At 38.0% G+C, this 17,870-nt stretch overlaps 2 protein-coding genes across 4 annotated transcripts; one reads left to right on the plus strand and one right to left on the minus strand.

Moving 5' to 3' along the window:
• Positions 1 to 849: 849 nt before the first annotated feature.
• LOC149838163 (ras-related protein RABD1-like) lies at positions 850 to 7,715 on the plus strand. 3 transcript variants are annotated; one of them, XM_090007604.1, is made up of 8 exons: positions 850 to 962; positions 1,105 to 1,177; positions 1,306 to 1,353; positions 1,451 to 1,498; positions 3,175 to 3,246; positions 5,758 to 5,913; positions 6,211 to 6,314; positions 7,277 to 7,715. In XM_090007604.1, the coding sequence occupies exons 1-8, from the start codon at positions 949 to 951 to the stop codon at positions 7,368 to 7,370; spliced, it is 609 nt and encodes a 202-aa protein (XP_089863730.1). In that variant the 5' UTR covers positions 850 to 948; the 3' UTR covers positions 7,371 to 7,715. The 3 variants fall into 3 exon arrangements, with proteins under 3 accessions (XP_089863730.1, XP_089863732.1, XP_089863731.1); XM_090007606.1 differs by lacking the exon at positions 6,211 to 6,314; XM_090007605.1 differs by lacking the exon at positions 3,175 to 3,246.
• Positions 7,716 to 10,348: 2,633 nt separating this feature from the next.
• On the minus strand, positions 10,349 to 17,112 carry LOC149838164 (ras-related protein RABA2a-like). The gene is made up of 2 exons (XM_090007607.1): positions 16,798 to 17,112; positions 10,349 to 11,067 (listed from the first exon to the last, which is right to left on the minus strand). Exons 1-2 carry the CDS (start codon positions 16,960 to 16,962, stop codon positions 10,564 to 10,566), a joined length of 669 nt encoding a protein of 222 aa, XP_089863733.1. The 5' UTR covers positions 16,963 to 17,112; the 3' UTR covers positions 10,349 to 10,563.
• Between the last annotated feature and the right edge of the window lie 758 nt (positions 17,113 to 17,870).

The raw sequence follows: 17,870 nt of genomic DNA on the forward strand, positions 1-17,870 counted from the left end.
GTTTTGATATGATATATTTTCTAAAATGAAAAATTTCATTTGTTTGGGTAGTATGAGAGAAATAAAATAGAAAATATTAAAAAAATGAGAGGAGGAAGGGGGTGGTAGCGGAGCTTATCCGCCGTGATTTTTCGGGAGGTGAGTAAAAATCGTTGTGAGGTGGTGGTGGTGGTGGTAGAGCTTTTTTGAGAGGTAGGTGATGGTGGGTGGTAGCGGTGATGAATGGTGAAAAATTATGCGAAAGGCGGTTTTTTGGAAGGTGGGTGGTGTTGAGATGGATGGTGATGGTGAAGATGGGTGATTGGAGGGGATGGTGGTGAGATTGAGAGATGGCTCACAAATTGTTTTTTTTTGGAAACATTCTTTCATCCATTTGGAGGAATGTTTTCTATAAAAAATATACATTTTAGATAAACTTTCTCAGAGAAAATTTTTATCTCATTTGGAAGAACTAATTTTCTACATTGTATCATTTTTCTTACATCTTTCTCACTTTCAAACGTGCCCTTTGGCTACTAACACAAGTGGGTTTCTAACTCATACATCACATCGATCGGTTGACATTCACATGTCACCTCTACCAGATGAGGAGATCCCTTGTGGGGCTGGTACTGAGCTGAACCGAGCACTGGATCTGCTCTCTAAACAAAGAGGGGGTGTCGACTGCTGTGGGAAGGAAATTTGAGGCATTTGCTTAAAATGGCAAAAGTCAGGTAGCCATTAGAAATATTTATACAGTATGGTTGCTATATTAATTTTGAAAAAAAAATTGCTGATGTTTGGAAACCCCTCCCAGGCCCAGCTGCTTTCAGATAAATAAGGAGGAGGTGCGGGTAAAAATTTTCCTCTTCCCACCAACAATTCCTCAGGAACCAATTTCTCCCTCCTTTTCTTCTTCGTTTTGCTCATTTTTTTCTTTAAACTTCCTCTGTCAGTAACACATAAAAGATGAACAACGAATAGTAAGTTTTCTTCTTCTTCTTCTTTCTCATAATTTTCGTGCTGTTTTGGTTATTATATATATATATATATATATATATATATATATATATATATATATATATATTCACGTTTTAACGTTTTTTTTTCGCCCGATTATCATAGCGATTACCTCTTCAAACTCCTTCTGATCGGCGATTCTTCCGTCGGGAAATCTTGCCTTCTTCTTAGATTTGCGGTAAGATCGATTTCTTCATTTCCCCCTTTTCTTTTTGAATGGAGAAGTAGGTTTTTCTTTTTCGGGGAAATGCTTCCGTCCCAAAGTGTTGTTGATTTTGGTTGTGTAATTTTAATTTTGTTGTGTAGGATGATTCTTATGTGGACAGCTACATCAGCACGATCGGTGTGGATTTCGTGAGTTGAATCCCTTTCCCTTTTATTTTTTTGGCCCTAATTGACTTGACGTCTACTGAGCTTGGGCTTTTTCTCTCTTTCTTTTGGGGTTCTCTAGAAAATAAGAACCGTGGAATTGGATGGGAAGACGATCAAGCTTCAGATAGTGAGTATCTCCGAAGGAATTGATACTATTAAATATGTGTATGCTCTTCTTTAATTTTGTTTGGCTTGCTTTTTGGGTATGAGTTAATGGAAATGTGTGCACGCATGTGCTGTATATCTAATAATTGCCACGTTATATATATATATATATATATATATATATATATATATATATATATATATATATATATATATATATATAGAGAGAGAGAGAGAGAGAGAGAGAGAGAGAGAGAGAGAGAGAGAGAGAGAGATGCAAACATGAAACATGCTAAATGGTTTTTTTGGGTTTTCATTGTTTTTGTGATTAGGACCCCATAGATGTGTTTGGCATAGTCGATTTACTGGGAATTGACACTCGGTTCATGTGTTTTCGGTAAAAAAAAACTATATTTGGAGCTTAAAAAATTTACAAAGATTTTGGACCGTTGATTTTCAAACCTTATAAAAACCCACCCATGTGTTGGAATCAAATGCTCTAAGAGCTGGTCCCTAAAAAATCAAGTGCGTAGATGATGCAGGAGCGGAGCGACAGATTTTCTGGGTCCACAGGGTCCATTTGGATCAATTTATTGTTTTGGACTTTTTTTCTTTTATTTAAACCTCTTGTATCCCAACTTGGCAGTTTATTAGGATTAGGAAATTTCTTAATTGATGCCTATCAAAAATGGTAGTTTAGGTCTATTAGGATTAAGATTCTTTCACTATAAGTAACTGGGAGATCTAGGATTAGGGGGACAGTTGAGTTGGAATCCAAGATTTGTCTTATTTTCAGTTTATTTCAATTTCCAGTTTCAGTTAATTCTTTGCAATTTCCTGTTATTTCTCATTTTTCCTAGATAAACTTGTAGTTGGGTAGATTTTTTTGTAAATCCATTATTGGATTTACACCAGTAGATCACATCTGTGCAGTCATAATTTAAAAATAAAATGAAAAAGCCAGAATAATCCATTCAGCATGTTTCATTATATATATTGTTGTGGTTGATGTTAGTTTTGGCTTTTTTGAGTAACGTTTATGATTTGATGAATGTAATCCATTGATTGGATTTGTGTTGCAGTGTTTGGGGTTTTCTTTTTTTGTGTCTTAATTGAATTCCTTATATAGAAGCAAATAAACCAAGGTTGATAGAAAGATCATGAGAATTGTGACCCCACCCTTTCTTTTTCGGGTTTTGACCTCAGTGACATTTTTCTTTTCCTTCAAAATCCGCCACATATTCTTCTGACCCTCAATATGAGCTATGCTTCTAGTTTGATATGCCACTTTCAAGTTTTTTGCGAAGTTTTGCAGAAGAGATAGATTTGTAAAAGCTTGAACATGTAAATCTCAGATGAAAAGAATTCAATTTCTTATAAAGTATTATGTTCTTGCAAGGGATGTCATGCCTCTGTATCATTTAATTTGTACTTTGTAATTTTCTTCTAATTCTGACTTCATAATGACCATCCAATAACTATTTTGCATTTGCAAAAACTAGTAACTTATGCACACATGCACTCACAAACACATGATTGGTAATCTGGAATTAGTTAAACAGAAAAAATATCCATGAGATGCGTTTGTTGTGATTCTATTAATTTAAACCATGTCATTTAGAAACCTGTGGTCTGGTCTTACATATAACTTCAAACTTACATTATCCTTTCTTTTTCTTCCTCTTTTCCCTTGAATAGTGGGATACTGCAGGACAGGAACGATTTAGGACCATAACCAGCAGTTACTATAGAGGGGCTCATGGAATCATTGTACGCTTCTTTTATCTAGCTTCTTATGTGTTTGCTAATTGGTTGGTGATTCTTTTTTTTGATGAGGTGCTGCTACTGATAGTAGTAAATTGTAATGACAAATATCTCTGATATTTTGAACTTCTTAAAATTTACAAGTATTTCATTACAAATGCTAAAAGTACTTTATCACAACCTTTGGAAGAATTACTGTTTGTCATATATTACAAAAATATCAGATATTTTGTTTACAGTTTTTCAATTTAAATGCAATTTTCTTAATGCCATTTTGTTCTAAAATTTTGTGACAATTTTCTGCTTTTGAATATCATTGCAAAAGCGTTAAAAGCTATGTCACACGGACTCGGCTAGGGAGGCGCCGCACCCGAGTCGACACGCCCCGACACGGGTGCGGACACAGGTGCGGCTTCGGACTCGGCCCAGACTCGGTCAACGCCGAGTCGGACTCGGTCAAAGAGTCGAGGCCGAGTCCGTCCACATTTTGGACTCGGTCAACTTTGACCAAGTCCAAAAATATCCATTTTTAAGACGAAAAACAAAAAAAAATCATTTTTTATATAACTTTTTTTAAAAAATATATATATAACCAGACTGCAATGCAGTTGTACAGTCACAGACTGTGCAACTGCAACTGCACAGTCTGACTGTGCACAGTCTGTGACTGTGCACAGTCTGTGCAACTGCAACTGCACAGTGTGACTGTGCACAGTCACAGACTGCATTGCACAGTCTATGCAACTGCAGTCCATTTGATTGGGGATGTGTGATCTTTAAGGGGAAGCGTGATTCCTCCAACGAAGGGTGAGCTGCCTACTAGAAAGTTGCTTTGAAATATCTTTCAATTTATCAATTTAAAGGAATATAAATACAATACAACCAGGATTTAGCCAGAGCAAAGGTAACTGAAACATGAATGTGCCCTCTTCCTGTAAGATGTATATTTTCATATGCAAGTCATATTTTCTCTACTGAAAAACTTGATATTTTTATATATTCATGTACTGATAAATGACAATGAAATTGCTAATAAATTTTTTCTGTTGCTATGTTATTGCTTCTATATATATATATATATATATATATATATATATAGCCGAGTCCCCGTGTCCAAAATTTTTGAAATTGCGCCGCACCCGTGTCGCACCCGCACCCGCACCCATGTGACATAGGTTAAAAGTCTTTTCCTTAACTGATCATTTCTTTTCCTAAACTTTTTTAATTGAGATTTTCCAAGATTTTTGTGAAAAAACTTCTCATGCGGATTTGCTTTGCTGATCTTGGTGACTGCAAAAGTAAAGTATATTGCAACTAGAAATTTCAAATCTAATGCTTCTGACAATACTCGTACTGATTTTAGATGCCATTCTATGGTTTATCAAGTAAATTATGAGCATTCAGTTTGAATTATATTACGTGAAAAAATGTTTATAATATCTATCATTTACAGATTGTTGCTAAAGTCCAGGTCTCGAGTAAGTTCAATTATGGATGTTCTGTGTTGTAGCAAAACACTATTTTGTTTGACCATGTAAAATATTCTCAAGTCATGTATCTATCTCATTGTCATGTCTTTGAGGAGTCCTGTGCTCCATCTTTCCTTGTAATGTGTTGTATGTGTATATTTATGTACTTATGGTCATTTGCTTACCAATTTAAGTCTGAAAGCAACTTGCTATTTCTTAAGAAGCTTGTATACAATTCCTGTAACATGGTATACAATTACTCCGTCGATCTTATTTCTTGTATAACATAATGAGGCGGAACCTCTTGGGATTTGTATCTTTTTTGCAATTTGTTTTCAAACATGGGGTTTGAACCACAGATCTCTTAGCTGGGACTCCTGTAATTGTCTGTTGTTCATGAAAGTTTGATAGTCTGAGATGTAAGTAGTGTATGATCAAATCCACATTCTTGCTGGTTATGAAGAAACAAGTGAACAATTGTGGAGTAGAGTGCCTTGTGTTATAATTTCCAGTAACACCCTGGCCCCGATTGGCATCACTAATTCTAGAAGTTGGGAGAATGATGGATTGGTTGTTTTTTTTCTCTTGGTAGAGACCTATCTATGTTACAATCAAGTGGCTTATGGTCTTTATCATGAGAATGTTTCCAGACCATCTTGTGCTACCTATTTCCTAGTTTTGGATAATTGTGGAGTAGAGTGCCTTATGTTATAATTTCCAGTAACACCCTGGCCCCGATTGGCATCACTAGTTCTAGAAGTTGGGAGAATGATGGATTGGTTGTTTTTTTTTCTCTTGATAGAGACCTATCTATGTTACAATCAAGTGGCTTATGGTCTCTATCATGAGAATGTTTCCAGACCATCTTGTGCAACCTATTTCCTAGTTTTGGATTAGATGAGCACTTCCAAGTCATTCCTTGTGTACGATTTCATGTTGTTTGTTCTTCTATCCCCTTGTGTAGGAGTTTTCTTTTCCTTTAAATTTGTATTTTGCCTCAGAGAAATTCCATGGGTACTTAATTTTCTTTTGTGTTAATCTGTTCCAGATCGTTTATGATGTTACTGAGCAAGAAAGCTTTAATAATGTCAAACAATGGATCAATGAGATTGATAGATATGCAAGTGATACTGTATGCAAACTTCTTGTCGGCAACAAATGCGATTTGGTTGAGAACAAAGTTGTTGATACAAAAACTGCAAAGGTAAGTTTCATTCCTCTATTGAATTGTTTTCCAGTTCCAGTTTTTATCTGACTATGGGTTTCTGGATTGTGATTGGTGCTTTTTCCTTTTTTTTTTGTTTGAATTAGAGATGATGAACCAAAGAAATCACAAAATAGCCATTGCTGTTGTTTACTGCCTGAGAAACAAAAAGTTGAATTAGATTGATTTGCTATAGTGTTTTCCTTTCCCTCAGATATTATGATCGAGTAATTTTTACATTTGTGTAGATTTCTGTGCTAAAGACTTTTAACTTTGACACAACTTTTAAAACCGTAGGCTTTTGCTGATGAGCTTGGAATCCCTTTTCTTGAAACAAGTGCCAAAGACTCCATTAATGTCGAGCAGGCTTTCCTAACCATGGTTGGGGAAATCAAGAAGAGGTATAGTTTGTTTTTTCTGTTTGTCCATCCAATGGAGTCTCTGGTTTATTGCTTTTATATTCTGTTAGGTATATCAATTGTCTTCATTTCTTTCCTTTGTTCATTGTCTTCTACACATGCATCTGTGCGTAGATGTGCACCCTTTACCTTCTGGCCTTTTGGTAGAAAGGTAGGCCTTCACTTTTTGTGTCGAGTGCAACTGTTGGAACAGCTTGTACATACTGGAAAGGTCATCTTTCTAACTGAAAATTGATCATAGCTGCCAGCCCATGAATTAATGAATGATAGCAAAGTAAATAAATAGTCGTCTATTTGTTATTTGGTAGCTTTGATCATATTATGATCAGGATTCTTAAAGGTGAAAAAATCTGCGGTCTTATATGCACTAATATAACCCTCCTATAGAGTAGCCTCCACCTATCTAATTTTTTGAGTTCTAGGGCATCTGTTTGAACGCCATGGTTCTCAGATCCGTGATTGAACCTAAGTGGGGCCATGCCAAGGTTCAAGGTAAACGAACACTGAATCTTCAATTTACACTCTCCCCACTCTTCCGAAAGAAATCAGGATCTGTGACTCATACTCCAATAGGCCTGATTCTCTAATCGTGAGATCTCAAATTTGAGTAGATGGGATCCATCAACGACCCAAATCATGATATATATGCATGATTACATGCATTAATACTGATTTTTTTAGTTGATCTGTGAAAACCTATTCCCATTTCAGGTGGATTTCTTTCCTACCAAGTCTATTATTTAAGTGCTGAGAAAAGCACATAAAACAAAGAGAAAACTTCGCTTCTTTTCACTTCCTTTTTGTTTCTTAAAACAAAATTTGTACTTTTATCAAGTTAATGAAAAGGCACTGGGAGCCAATTAATTTGCTTCATCTTGCTTCTGCAAATACTTACTCCGGACTAAGCTGATGTAAATATTCTGTCTTTTTGGTCTTGTGTGTAGAATGGGAAACCAGACCAGTACAAACAAGAGTGGGCCGAGTACTGTTCAGATCAAAGGGCAGCCAATTCAACAGAAGAGCGGCTGTTGCAGTTAAATTCCCCTTCCTATGTATTTTAGTATCTTTGTGGTCTGTGTCCTTGGAGGCAGCTTGAAGCTCAAGAATGTTAGTACTGCCTTTTACTGGCTACTGTGTTTCAGGAAACTGGATTTCATCATGTAAATGCTATAGAAGCTTGCAATTGATTTATGCAGATTCAGGGCATTTGTTGGGAATTCTAAGTTTTAAAGCCAGATTAGGTGATGCACAACTCTGGCTGGTTAGGTCGCATCGCACTATCATAATTAAAGGATCTTTGGGTGTGAATCCTACAGGGGGGCCTTGTCCCCCAGCTTGCCTATCAAATAGAAAAAAAAACTATTTCTTTTGCATTCTTTGGCATATTTGGAATTCAAAACTATGCATGGATGATGCGTTTAGATGTTTGAATTAAGCTGCTCGTTCATCTGAATATCACAATTAATTTAGGCAAATCCTTTTCAGAAGCCTTGATGACCGGAGATGGAACCTATCTAATTTTGAGTGAGATGGTTGATTATGTTTGTATATACCTTGTTTTTTTTTTTGGGGGGGGGGGGGGGGTGCTGGCAATATCAACAATGGGATTCATTCAGTGATAAAATAGATAAATCTTAACTGATTATAGAACTATGACAATTGAAGCCAAAATTTCAAAATGTTGAATTGAATCATACCAGACTCTACTTGGGGCCTTACTCATTTTTTCAGTTGCATTTTATTTTCCAATTATTCCTTTATTGAGAGAAAGCAGTCAGACTCATTTGACCACTGCAGTCTGTGGAACCAATATGTCATCAAATGTAGAGTTCTTCCTTAGGGTTTGTTGGTTACACCAAACATGGTAAAGATTGTCTAATGTCTGATCATTACTATCGTCCGTTCTTCTTTAAGTGGAGGATTTGGACCCGGTTATTGGACATTATTGGTTCTACTTATTTTGGATGGAGTGGAACTGTGGACGTAGATGTTTGTGTTGTGCTATGCTAAGGTACATACAGCTAATTTCGTGCCAAGAAACATAGCATAATAATAATATTCATTGCTTAACCCAAAAAACCCAATATTTGTTTCTATGGTTCAATATACCACTTAGTTGCCTTTGCCACTTCACCTGAAAATATCTCTCTCTCTCTCTCACAGACACACACACACACACACAAACACACACACACACACACACACACACACACACACACACACACGTACACACACAGACATGGTAAATACATCATAAACAGTTCGGAGCACGGATCCAATCCAGTGGCTTGTACAATTTTCTCTCAGCACACACATATTAGCCAGTAACCTGGCGGAGACTATCTTTTCCTTCTCGACTTACATTGGAAATGATTAAACCTGAAAATCAAGCTTAATCAGTATGTAAATGAAGATTCGTAGAAAGCAGGTTGAGAAATCCCTACCCACTTACAACCTGATATAGGTCGACTATGCAAACAAATGGATTTGGGCAGCTATAGTGCTTCCAAAATTAATGACAGTGGTGTGCCATTTTACTGTGTCAAGCAGACACCAAACGACATCAAGCTAGACAAATCAGACAATGTATGATTAAACATCACTTGATATGTGGTCCATGAACGATAGATGGAATTATGTGCTTGACCCTTGATTGAAGAAGTAAAATGCTTTAATATTTAAATTAAAAAGAGCGAAAGACCACAACAAAGAGATTCCTTGGTTGAAGATTTTAGGAACAACCTAAACTGAAGCCTTAAAGTAAAACATAGCTCTCATACATCTCACAAACCAAAATGGGAACAATAGACAGAAAATATCCTATAAAACTGGAGAGAAAAAAGATACTTGATCACCTGCTGAACCCTTACAAACTGGGGAAAGTAAGGTACAAAAACAACCTTTAAAACCCCTGAAAACAAACGGAATGAACTTCAAACCCCTAGGAAGAAACAGAAAACATGGAAAATAAAAATGAACACAGCCATTGAAACGTTAAGAGAAGATTGGCATGGCTGCTTCTCTCATTATGGTCACAATCTGCTTCTTATGAAATGAGAAAATCCCACGAGAGAGAGAGAGAGAGAGAGAGAGAGAGAGAGAGATTTCTTAACTAAACTTGGTTTAATGATGCCTCAAGTTAATACAAACAGAAGTTTGTTTTGATTAATGCAGAGAAAACTTAAGGTCTCTTTTGACATTTTTCAAAACTTGGGTGCCTTCTTAACCAAGAACACAAGGGCTATGTACCTTCAGAGAACAATGTTGTCCATCTTTATAACTTAAGCACTACTTGCTTTAATAATCATCAAATTCAGACCTTCCCAACAAAGTCAGAAGCTGTCACTGGGCCAGTACAATTTCCAATGACAGCATACACTCCGTGAAGCTGGTAGTTGTGAAACCGTAGCATCAACACCACCACTGTATACAGGTTAGATGCAGAGGGCCCAAGTGTCTTCATACGAGTGCTCAGCCATTATCTGCGTTTGGTACACTAAAAGCTCAGCAATGATGTAATGCAAATATCACCTGTAGTCAGTCATGTAATGGACCTTGCAGGAACGGACGCAGGGAAAACCATTCATGTAATAGACTGAATGGAGTTGGGCTCAGCTGAATCTGAGCAGATCCAACCTGATTGACAACCGCCCTATCAAGTGATCATATTTTCACAATTAGAGAAACTGAATCCAACTTTCTGGTTAGAGGCAGCCATAGTTTGTCACATGACATGGATGATGATCGTTTGAAACCCATAGGGGTCGTCTCTTGCTGCAAGGTCGAAGTTGGGTGCACTTCTCGACAGGGAAAACTTAAGGGTTTTACTAACCGGAGGCTGCTAACGTGCAGTCAGTGATGGATGGTTATCCCTGTCCTAGTTATAAGAAAAAAATAAGGAAAAACTGAAAACAGGAAAAGGAGATTTAGGTATTGAATCAGTCATGTTTCATGATAGTAAAGTATCAGAAAAACCAGCAAAGATTTTCCCAACCATAAAACAGGAACCATAATTAAAACAAAATAATAACTCATATAATTGCCTATTTGACGCCAAAATATCACTGCAAAAAAATTACATAAACTCAAGAAAAATAAATACATGCCATCCAAGCACATAACCCATGCCATGACCATGATCAAACCAAGATAACAATTCAGACTAACAATTGAGAAAGAAAAAGATGAAATGAAATTCAAGAACCAGCAATCTTGATTTTTGTTCTCTCTATCATGATGAAGAGCAGCATGCTTTCTTCGTTGTCGTCTCTTGTCCGGCACTGACAACAATAGTCTTCCCTTCTTTTATGCCCGGAGCAGGCACAGAGGCGTACGCACCTGGTTCTTCTGAAGAGATGGACTTCTTACTTATGATCCGGTATATCTCCGAGAGGATTGTCTGGAAAGCTTTCTCAACGTTTGTAGCTTCAAGAGCAGATGTCTCCAAGAATGACAAGCCTTCTTTCTCAGCAAATGTTTGGGCATCTTCGGTAGCAACAGCACGAAGATGTTTGAGGTCAGTTTTGTTGCCAACAAGCATGAGGACAATGTTGGAATCAGCATGATCTCGGAGCTCCTTTAGCCATCGGCCAACATTCTCAAAGGTTGTCGGTTTAGTCAGATCATAAACAAGAACAGCACCAAGGGCACCACGGTAGTAGGCACTGGTGATTGCACGGTACCGCTCCTGACCAGCTGTATCCCATATTTGGGCTTTTACAGTTCTTCCCTCAACCTTCATGGAACAAGGAAAATCACCATAAAAGAAACAGAATAAGCTAGACTGTGTGATCAGCTCAACTACAAATCTAAAACATGACGAGGGGTAAAAAACCAAAATGCTGAATGTCAGACAAGCCCATGATAAAATCTAAACTGATCATGAATAAAAATTGAACCATATGAATGTGCAGCTGGAGGAGTTAAAACATCAGTAATAAAAATTGAACCATAAAAGTTCCAACAGATTGGGTAACTGATCTACGAACCTAGGTGACTTTAAACAAATAACCAGTCCAGAGTCCAGACTCCAGAATCATGGGGCTTCATGACACTCAAGTCCGACATAGACTTGCTGACTAGGTCATCATCTTGCTCAGAAACATCAAGAGCAGATCAGGTCAAAGAAGCCTTGGAGTCTTGGACAGCACCTTGGAGTCCGTCCATCATGATGATGAACACCACCCAAAGCTACCAGCATGTTTCATGCTTAGAATGAATTTCAGCTGTTCATTTTCAAATGACTGTTCATCCAGAAAGATAATGGCATAAAAAAACCTTGTGGGGGCCATCTAGGTGGAAACCACCATTTTTGTTGGGTTTTGGGTGCTGATCATCTGCATGATGGACAGCATCCAAGGTGTCTTGGTCAGTTTTCTGTCCAAGGCCCTTGGATCTGATCCTCTCTCCAGAAACGTCTTAGTTGTCATAATAAGCAACTTAGATGTGGCGCACTTTGCAACAGCCTTGCACGATCTGGCCAACACACACTTGTCTGCCAGTTTGGACCTGCCTTTTCAGCTATTTTAACTCAAAGTTATGATCCACTTGGGGAACCACTACCTGCTCTCCTTGTGTCATATTCCCTGGTTTTAGAATTGTTCAGTTCAAGGCAATGACATGTTTCAACTGTGTAGAGAAGTCAAAACATATGAAAATTAAGATGATCTGTGCATTATATAATTAATGCACATCAAACTAGAGTTTACACGGCATTTGTTATTACAATGTCCATTATATACCGGTGTATACGCTTTGATGATAAGGCAATTTCTTGTAATGTTGACCAGTTGTTAAAGAAATGAAAGTTACTTAAATGGCTCTCTTGTGCTCCTTAGCTTGTTTCCTCTTGGTTGCTTACATGTGCTTATGATTTGCCTTGTGTGCCATGGCTGTGTGCTTGCTCATGGCTGGGTTTGTGCTCTGTCAAGCCTTTCATGTGATACTTTCCTATGTGTGCCTGCATTCTGTGACCCGCAATCACACTATCAAATGACCCTTGCCCACGTTGCTACTCTAGCTTCATTGGCCATCTTTCTACTAGCTTCAGGCTCATTGATGTTCATGTTGATTTGATGCCCTGGCATGAATGTGACGTCCAAACAACCTGCTGCACATCACTTCAAGGCTTATCCAATGCCCCAACACGTTCGGATGCTGCACATGGCTTGCCCCAAAAGTTAGCCCATGACCAGTGTTGTTAAAAACGCGCCTCAAGGCGCAAAAAGCATGCCACGCCTTAAGGAGAGGGGCGTTATGCCTTGAGGCGCATGTGTGAAGCGCAAAACCCTCGAGGCATGCGCCTCATAGGCCTTGAGGCGCACGTCTCGAGGCGAGGCACGCCTCAGAATGAGGCGTACATGCCTCGATTTATTTGGTCAAATGAGGGTCAAAACCCTCATTTGACCGAACATTAGAGCTTAAATGAAGCGCCCCCGACCCTAATTAGGGTCGGGGGCCCTTTATTTTTTATGCTCATTTTTTTCTCTCTGTTTTTTTTTTTGCTCACAGCCGTCTCTCTCTCTCTGAGCAGCCTCTATGTCCCAGCTCTCAAAGCAGTCTCTCTAGTGGTGGAGCCTCGAAATAGGTATGCTCTCTCTTGTCTCTGATTTTTTTCTCAGTCTCTTTCTCCCTCATTTTTTTTCACGTAGACTCTCTCGTTTTTTCTCACGCAGCCTCTCTCTCTCTCTCTCTCAGCAGTCTCTATCTCTCTCGTGGTGGTTCCCTAAAACAGGTACTCTCTCTCTCATTAACTATATATGTAAAACAACATAAAATATATGTAAAAAGAGACAACCGTGTTATTGGTTTGGCTGTGTGGCTATCTAGATTTGTTAATCTCTCTCTGTCTCTCATTTGTTGGATCTCATCTTATATGGTACCTATACATGACTTATACCAACTATACGAAAAATCAAAATTAGGATTTGTATTTCATGGCATTGAGCAATTCATTTTTGTTTTATTTCAGATTACCTGAATCAGATCCATAGGTTGGATGGTCAAACGATCAATCAGATCCAAGATCATGCTTAGGCAGCATAATCTGAATCAAATTCATATGCAGATTTGATATATACGGTGCATGAAAGTAAAATTAGTGGTCATGCATGCTTGAGCCTGCATATTACCTGCTTCTTGAGCAGATCAAGATTTTTACTTGCATATCCAACCAAATCATGTCCAGTTTGATTCACAAGCAAGCCTCATCCGATTGGAAAGCAAGCAATCAACTAATGGAAGAATAAAAATTTAGGAAGAAACCTGTATATTGACAATGAAAAAAAAACTCACTACCACCCTGCGCTGCATATTTTTGCACATACAAGCGTGTAGATTAATAAAAAAAGATACGCATCAGTTATTAATTGCTACAAAAGATTTCGACCATTCAATCACCTGAACAATACTTCCAGGACGATGTGCGAGATCATCTTCTCGCCTATCTGACTTTAGCCAATCCACACCCTGCGCTGCATATTTATTTGAGATTTTTTATTTATTGTTGGTTGTTGCTTCATCAATAAAGCATTTTTTATTTATTTATAATTTTAGATATTTTTTATAGTTTTTTTAAGTTTAATTTTTTTTTGAGGCTTACGCCTCACCTCAGATTTTGGTGGAGCGCCTCACTACACCTCAACGGTTTTCACAACACTGCCCATGACAATTAGGTGAAAGTATCAGAAATTGGCACCATCTGCTTTATCATGTTCCCACTTGGTATTTATATCATTCTTCAGGTAAAAGGCGGTGCTCTACACATGATTAATGGGGAAGAGAAGAGGGTAAGCAGTGGATCACACAGGTGGATGGCATGTTTATAGATTTGGCATCTCAGATATTGGAACCCAAGCAGTCCAAACAAAATTAATAGCAGCCAATATATAGAATCAAGTGACAGGGCCAACTGTGAAAGGTCCAGCTAATCAAGCTGACTTTGGCTGAAGAAGCAAAGGCATGATTAATCTGGATGTGCCCAGTGGCCCAGCCCAAAACAGGTTCTTATCTTTTCGCTACTAAAGGAGCAGGGTAGGTAGGTAACTGTGTGATCAGCTTAATCAAAACTTCCATGACATCCCAATCTGACAATAGGGCATAACATCAAAGATATACAGAAGCTCATGGAAAAAACCGTAGCATCTGTTACTCTTTATATGCCAGACTAGAGATCATTCCATCCCTTTTAAAAGCACTAAAAGCATTAATGCTTGTCACTTAGATTGTTAATCATTCTAATAAATAGAAGCTAATGTTTCAGTTTCTCATAAGTTTGAGAAAACTTACTGCTTAAGCAGCTTAATTTTGACACCTGTTGGATGCACAGCTAGAAAAGACATTGAGATAAATCAATGAGACTAATAATGAAGCAAGTTGGGCCCTGACCACCTTGTGATGCTCCTGCGACAAAGTGGTTCTTTTCTACACATCCAACCCAGAGAATGATAGATTGAATATAGACATTGAGTCCTTTCAGCCCCATTTAAAGAAGAAAATGCCTTTGCCTTTCTTGCTGGATACTGGACACTTCCTCAGTACCATTAGAGGAGCTAGCAAAATGATATGGACATGGGACCAACTATGGCATGGAAGACGACAAAGATGGTAATTTTGCAAAAGATAGGACCAAAAGCTTTTACGCTTTCAATCTTACAAACAAGCAAACTAGACCTTGTCATCTTACTTTGACTACAGGGATGCATAATAGTACAACCTACTTTTGTCTCCCTGCCTTTCAAAATTTGGGCATGAGCATGTCTGAGGACAGAATGTTATGATAGTGTAACTCTACTTGTCCAGCTATCTGATTGATACACAATATCTTTCTGACAGTTATACAACCTTATCTTTCATCCTTTTTCATGGTCCTCCTGGACAACGTATTTTCAATAATCAACAATCAAGAGATACTAGTGAGATAGCATGTGTTAATGCAGTTACTAGCATCAGTTCACACAATTCTCATAAACAAGTATGCCTATTACCAATGGAAACAAGAACACTGATGGAAGTAAAATTCCATGTTAAATTAGCTGCCATTATGTGGCCAAAAAAGTATAGATCTGAATAATCGGCTGAATAAGTAAACCAGAAACAGGACTTCTTTTTATGCTCAGCATACAATATACCTTCAGTTTTATTTAGTGAGTTCAACGCTTCCTACTTCAAGCATTAGGGCATCTCTTAAACATTCTCTTCTTGGCTCCCACTTTGGGCATTGCACCTTGCACCCCCACTTCTTATTATTGCTTGGGCAGCTATGGATCATCTCAGCTATTAAAATCCTCTTCCTTTCATTACAGGGATCATCATAGAAAAGTTTCAAAGTTTTAGGATAGGCTTTTGTTATTTTGGTAAGACAATTCAGCCAGGTTTCATTTGGTCTAAGACAAAGAAATAGTTATTCTCCAGTATATTGCCTCAAACTTTAATCTCAACAGTTGCATCATGAAGATAATGCCTCCTCACCAGTAGAAAAAGAGGGTGTAAATGAAAGTCCTTGAAACAAAAACTAGTGAAGAAAATGTGAAATGCATCCATAGGAAAAATCATTCACTTTTCAGAATCTTATCACATTGAAAGGAACCCATTAAAAAGGAATAATTAAGATCTCATTGAAAGAAAGTCCAACATAGCACACAGGAAAAACAAAGAGAAGAAGAAATTAAACACCCAAACAATTAGATTGCATTCTAAGGAAACCCACTTCAGAATCTTATCACAGAAGAGAATTTCAATCTCACATTCAACGAAATTCACTAAAGAAAAATATGAACAAAAACAGGTTCATTGATTTCGTCGTCGTTATCATCACCATAATCATCATCGACGACTTCACCACAGTCCAAGATGTCACCAAGCACTAAAGCTACAAAACCCTACTTAAACCTTTTAAGTGAAAAAAGAAGTAACACAACAAAAACTTCTAACATCTAAGGAATCTACGGGAACAGCTCTCCAAAATTTGACGACATTTCATCAAGCCCACATTTTTTTTCATTTTCAGAAATGAATTACTCACAGCTTTAATCCACATATCAATATGAAATCTGCAAAATCAAAACTCGTTCTTTCTCTAGAAAATCCCATATCAAAATATCACTATTTTCCAAGAAACGAGAAAACACATCCACCCACCCAAATCATCATGATCGGATAATAAAGCCCACTGCATCATCATCATCATCACCACCACCAATAACACCATCAATACTAGTCACTAAAATACATAGATCAAAACGAAACATCTTCACCTAAGAAAAACCCCAAACAAAATAAAAAATCACAAAAAAACCAAGATAAACGAAAGAACCCACAAAAGTTTAAGCAGATTAACGACTACCCATCTCCCAATTCGACGCACCGCACAAAACCCACATTTTATTTTCCATCAAATCTCTCGAAAATGCGATACCCACAAACCGATCGTCCGAATAACAGCGAGAAGAGGGAAGGGCCCTCTCACCTGTAGGGTGCGGGTGGCGAACTCGACGCCGATGGTGGACTTGGACTCGAGACAGAACTCGTTCCTCGTGAACCTCGATAGAAGGTTGGACTTGCCCACTCCTGAGTCGCCGATCAGCACGATCTTGAAGAGGTAATCGTACTCCTCCTCCAGCCTCCTCGCCATATCCCCACAATCCTACACACTCTCTCTCTCTCTCTCTCGCTTGTTGGCTTCTTCAATCTAGATATAGAGAGAGAAACAAAGAGAGATCAGGACCACCCTCTACCTCTTCTGGTTGTCAGATCTCCCTCTGGCTCTTGAATTTCTGTAAAACGAATGATGTGGATTGATGGTAGTGTGAGGAATGTCTGTGCTTGATGGGAGGGTGTATCAGACGCAATACGTCTCCGCTGATCTCAGAGATGAACGGTGCATGGTGGTTGGTAAGTGATTGGTTTGATCGTTGTGGGAAACGATGAGAAATTATGAAGAGCCATCGATATTTGAGTGTTCGTCCATCTTTTGGATGGACGGTCAGAAATGGTACTCCTGAGAGGACGCTTTATTGAAAATTCAAATGTGCTTGGCGTTTAGCAAGGTTCATGGGCCCCACTTTCTCTGACTCTTTTTTCTTTTTTTAAATTTTCAAAAATTTTACTAGCAACCAGCAGCTTACACGGTTACACCAACAAGGGTCAAGGATGGAAGAGCTGGTGACTTTTTTTTTAAAATATATTAATTACCCAATAATGTCACGCCAACTAGAGGTATTTGGTCCTTCAATGAACCTCGGTCCAGACCTAAATCTTACTGTGAAGTGTTTATACTAGGCATAAACCTAGGCCTGACCCGACATAATATAGGAAAAACCATGGATTATATGAACCGGGTCCAATCTATATATGAGAAAATAATATTTTTATGTTTTTTACATAGAAAATTTGTGAATATTAATCAAGTACAGGTATACAATTTTGTAAACCATATTCCACTTTCTAAACTAATCGGATCTTATAAGCTTGACCCGAATTCTTAATCACACCTTCTTTATTGCCAACCCCAGATTCAGTACATGTTTCGATTGGGCATAG

This window comes from Nuphar pumila, chromosome 5, assembly GCF_984573655.1.
Source record: "Nuphar pumila chromosome 5, dmNupPumi1.hap1.1, whole genome shotgun sequence".
In the NCBI taxonomy this organism is placed as follows: Eukaryota; Viridiplantae; Streptophyta; class Magnoliopsida; order Nymphaeales; family Nymphaeaceae; genus Nuphar; species Nuphar pumila.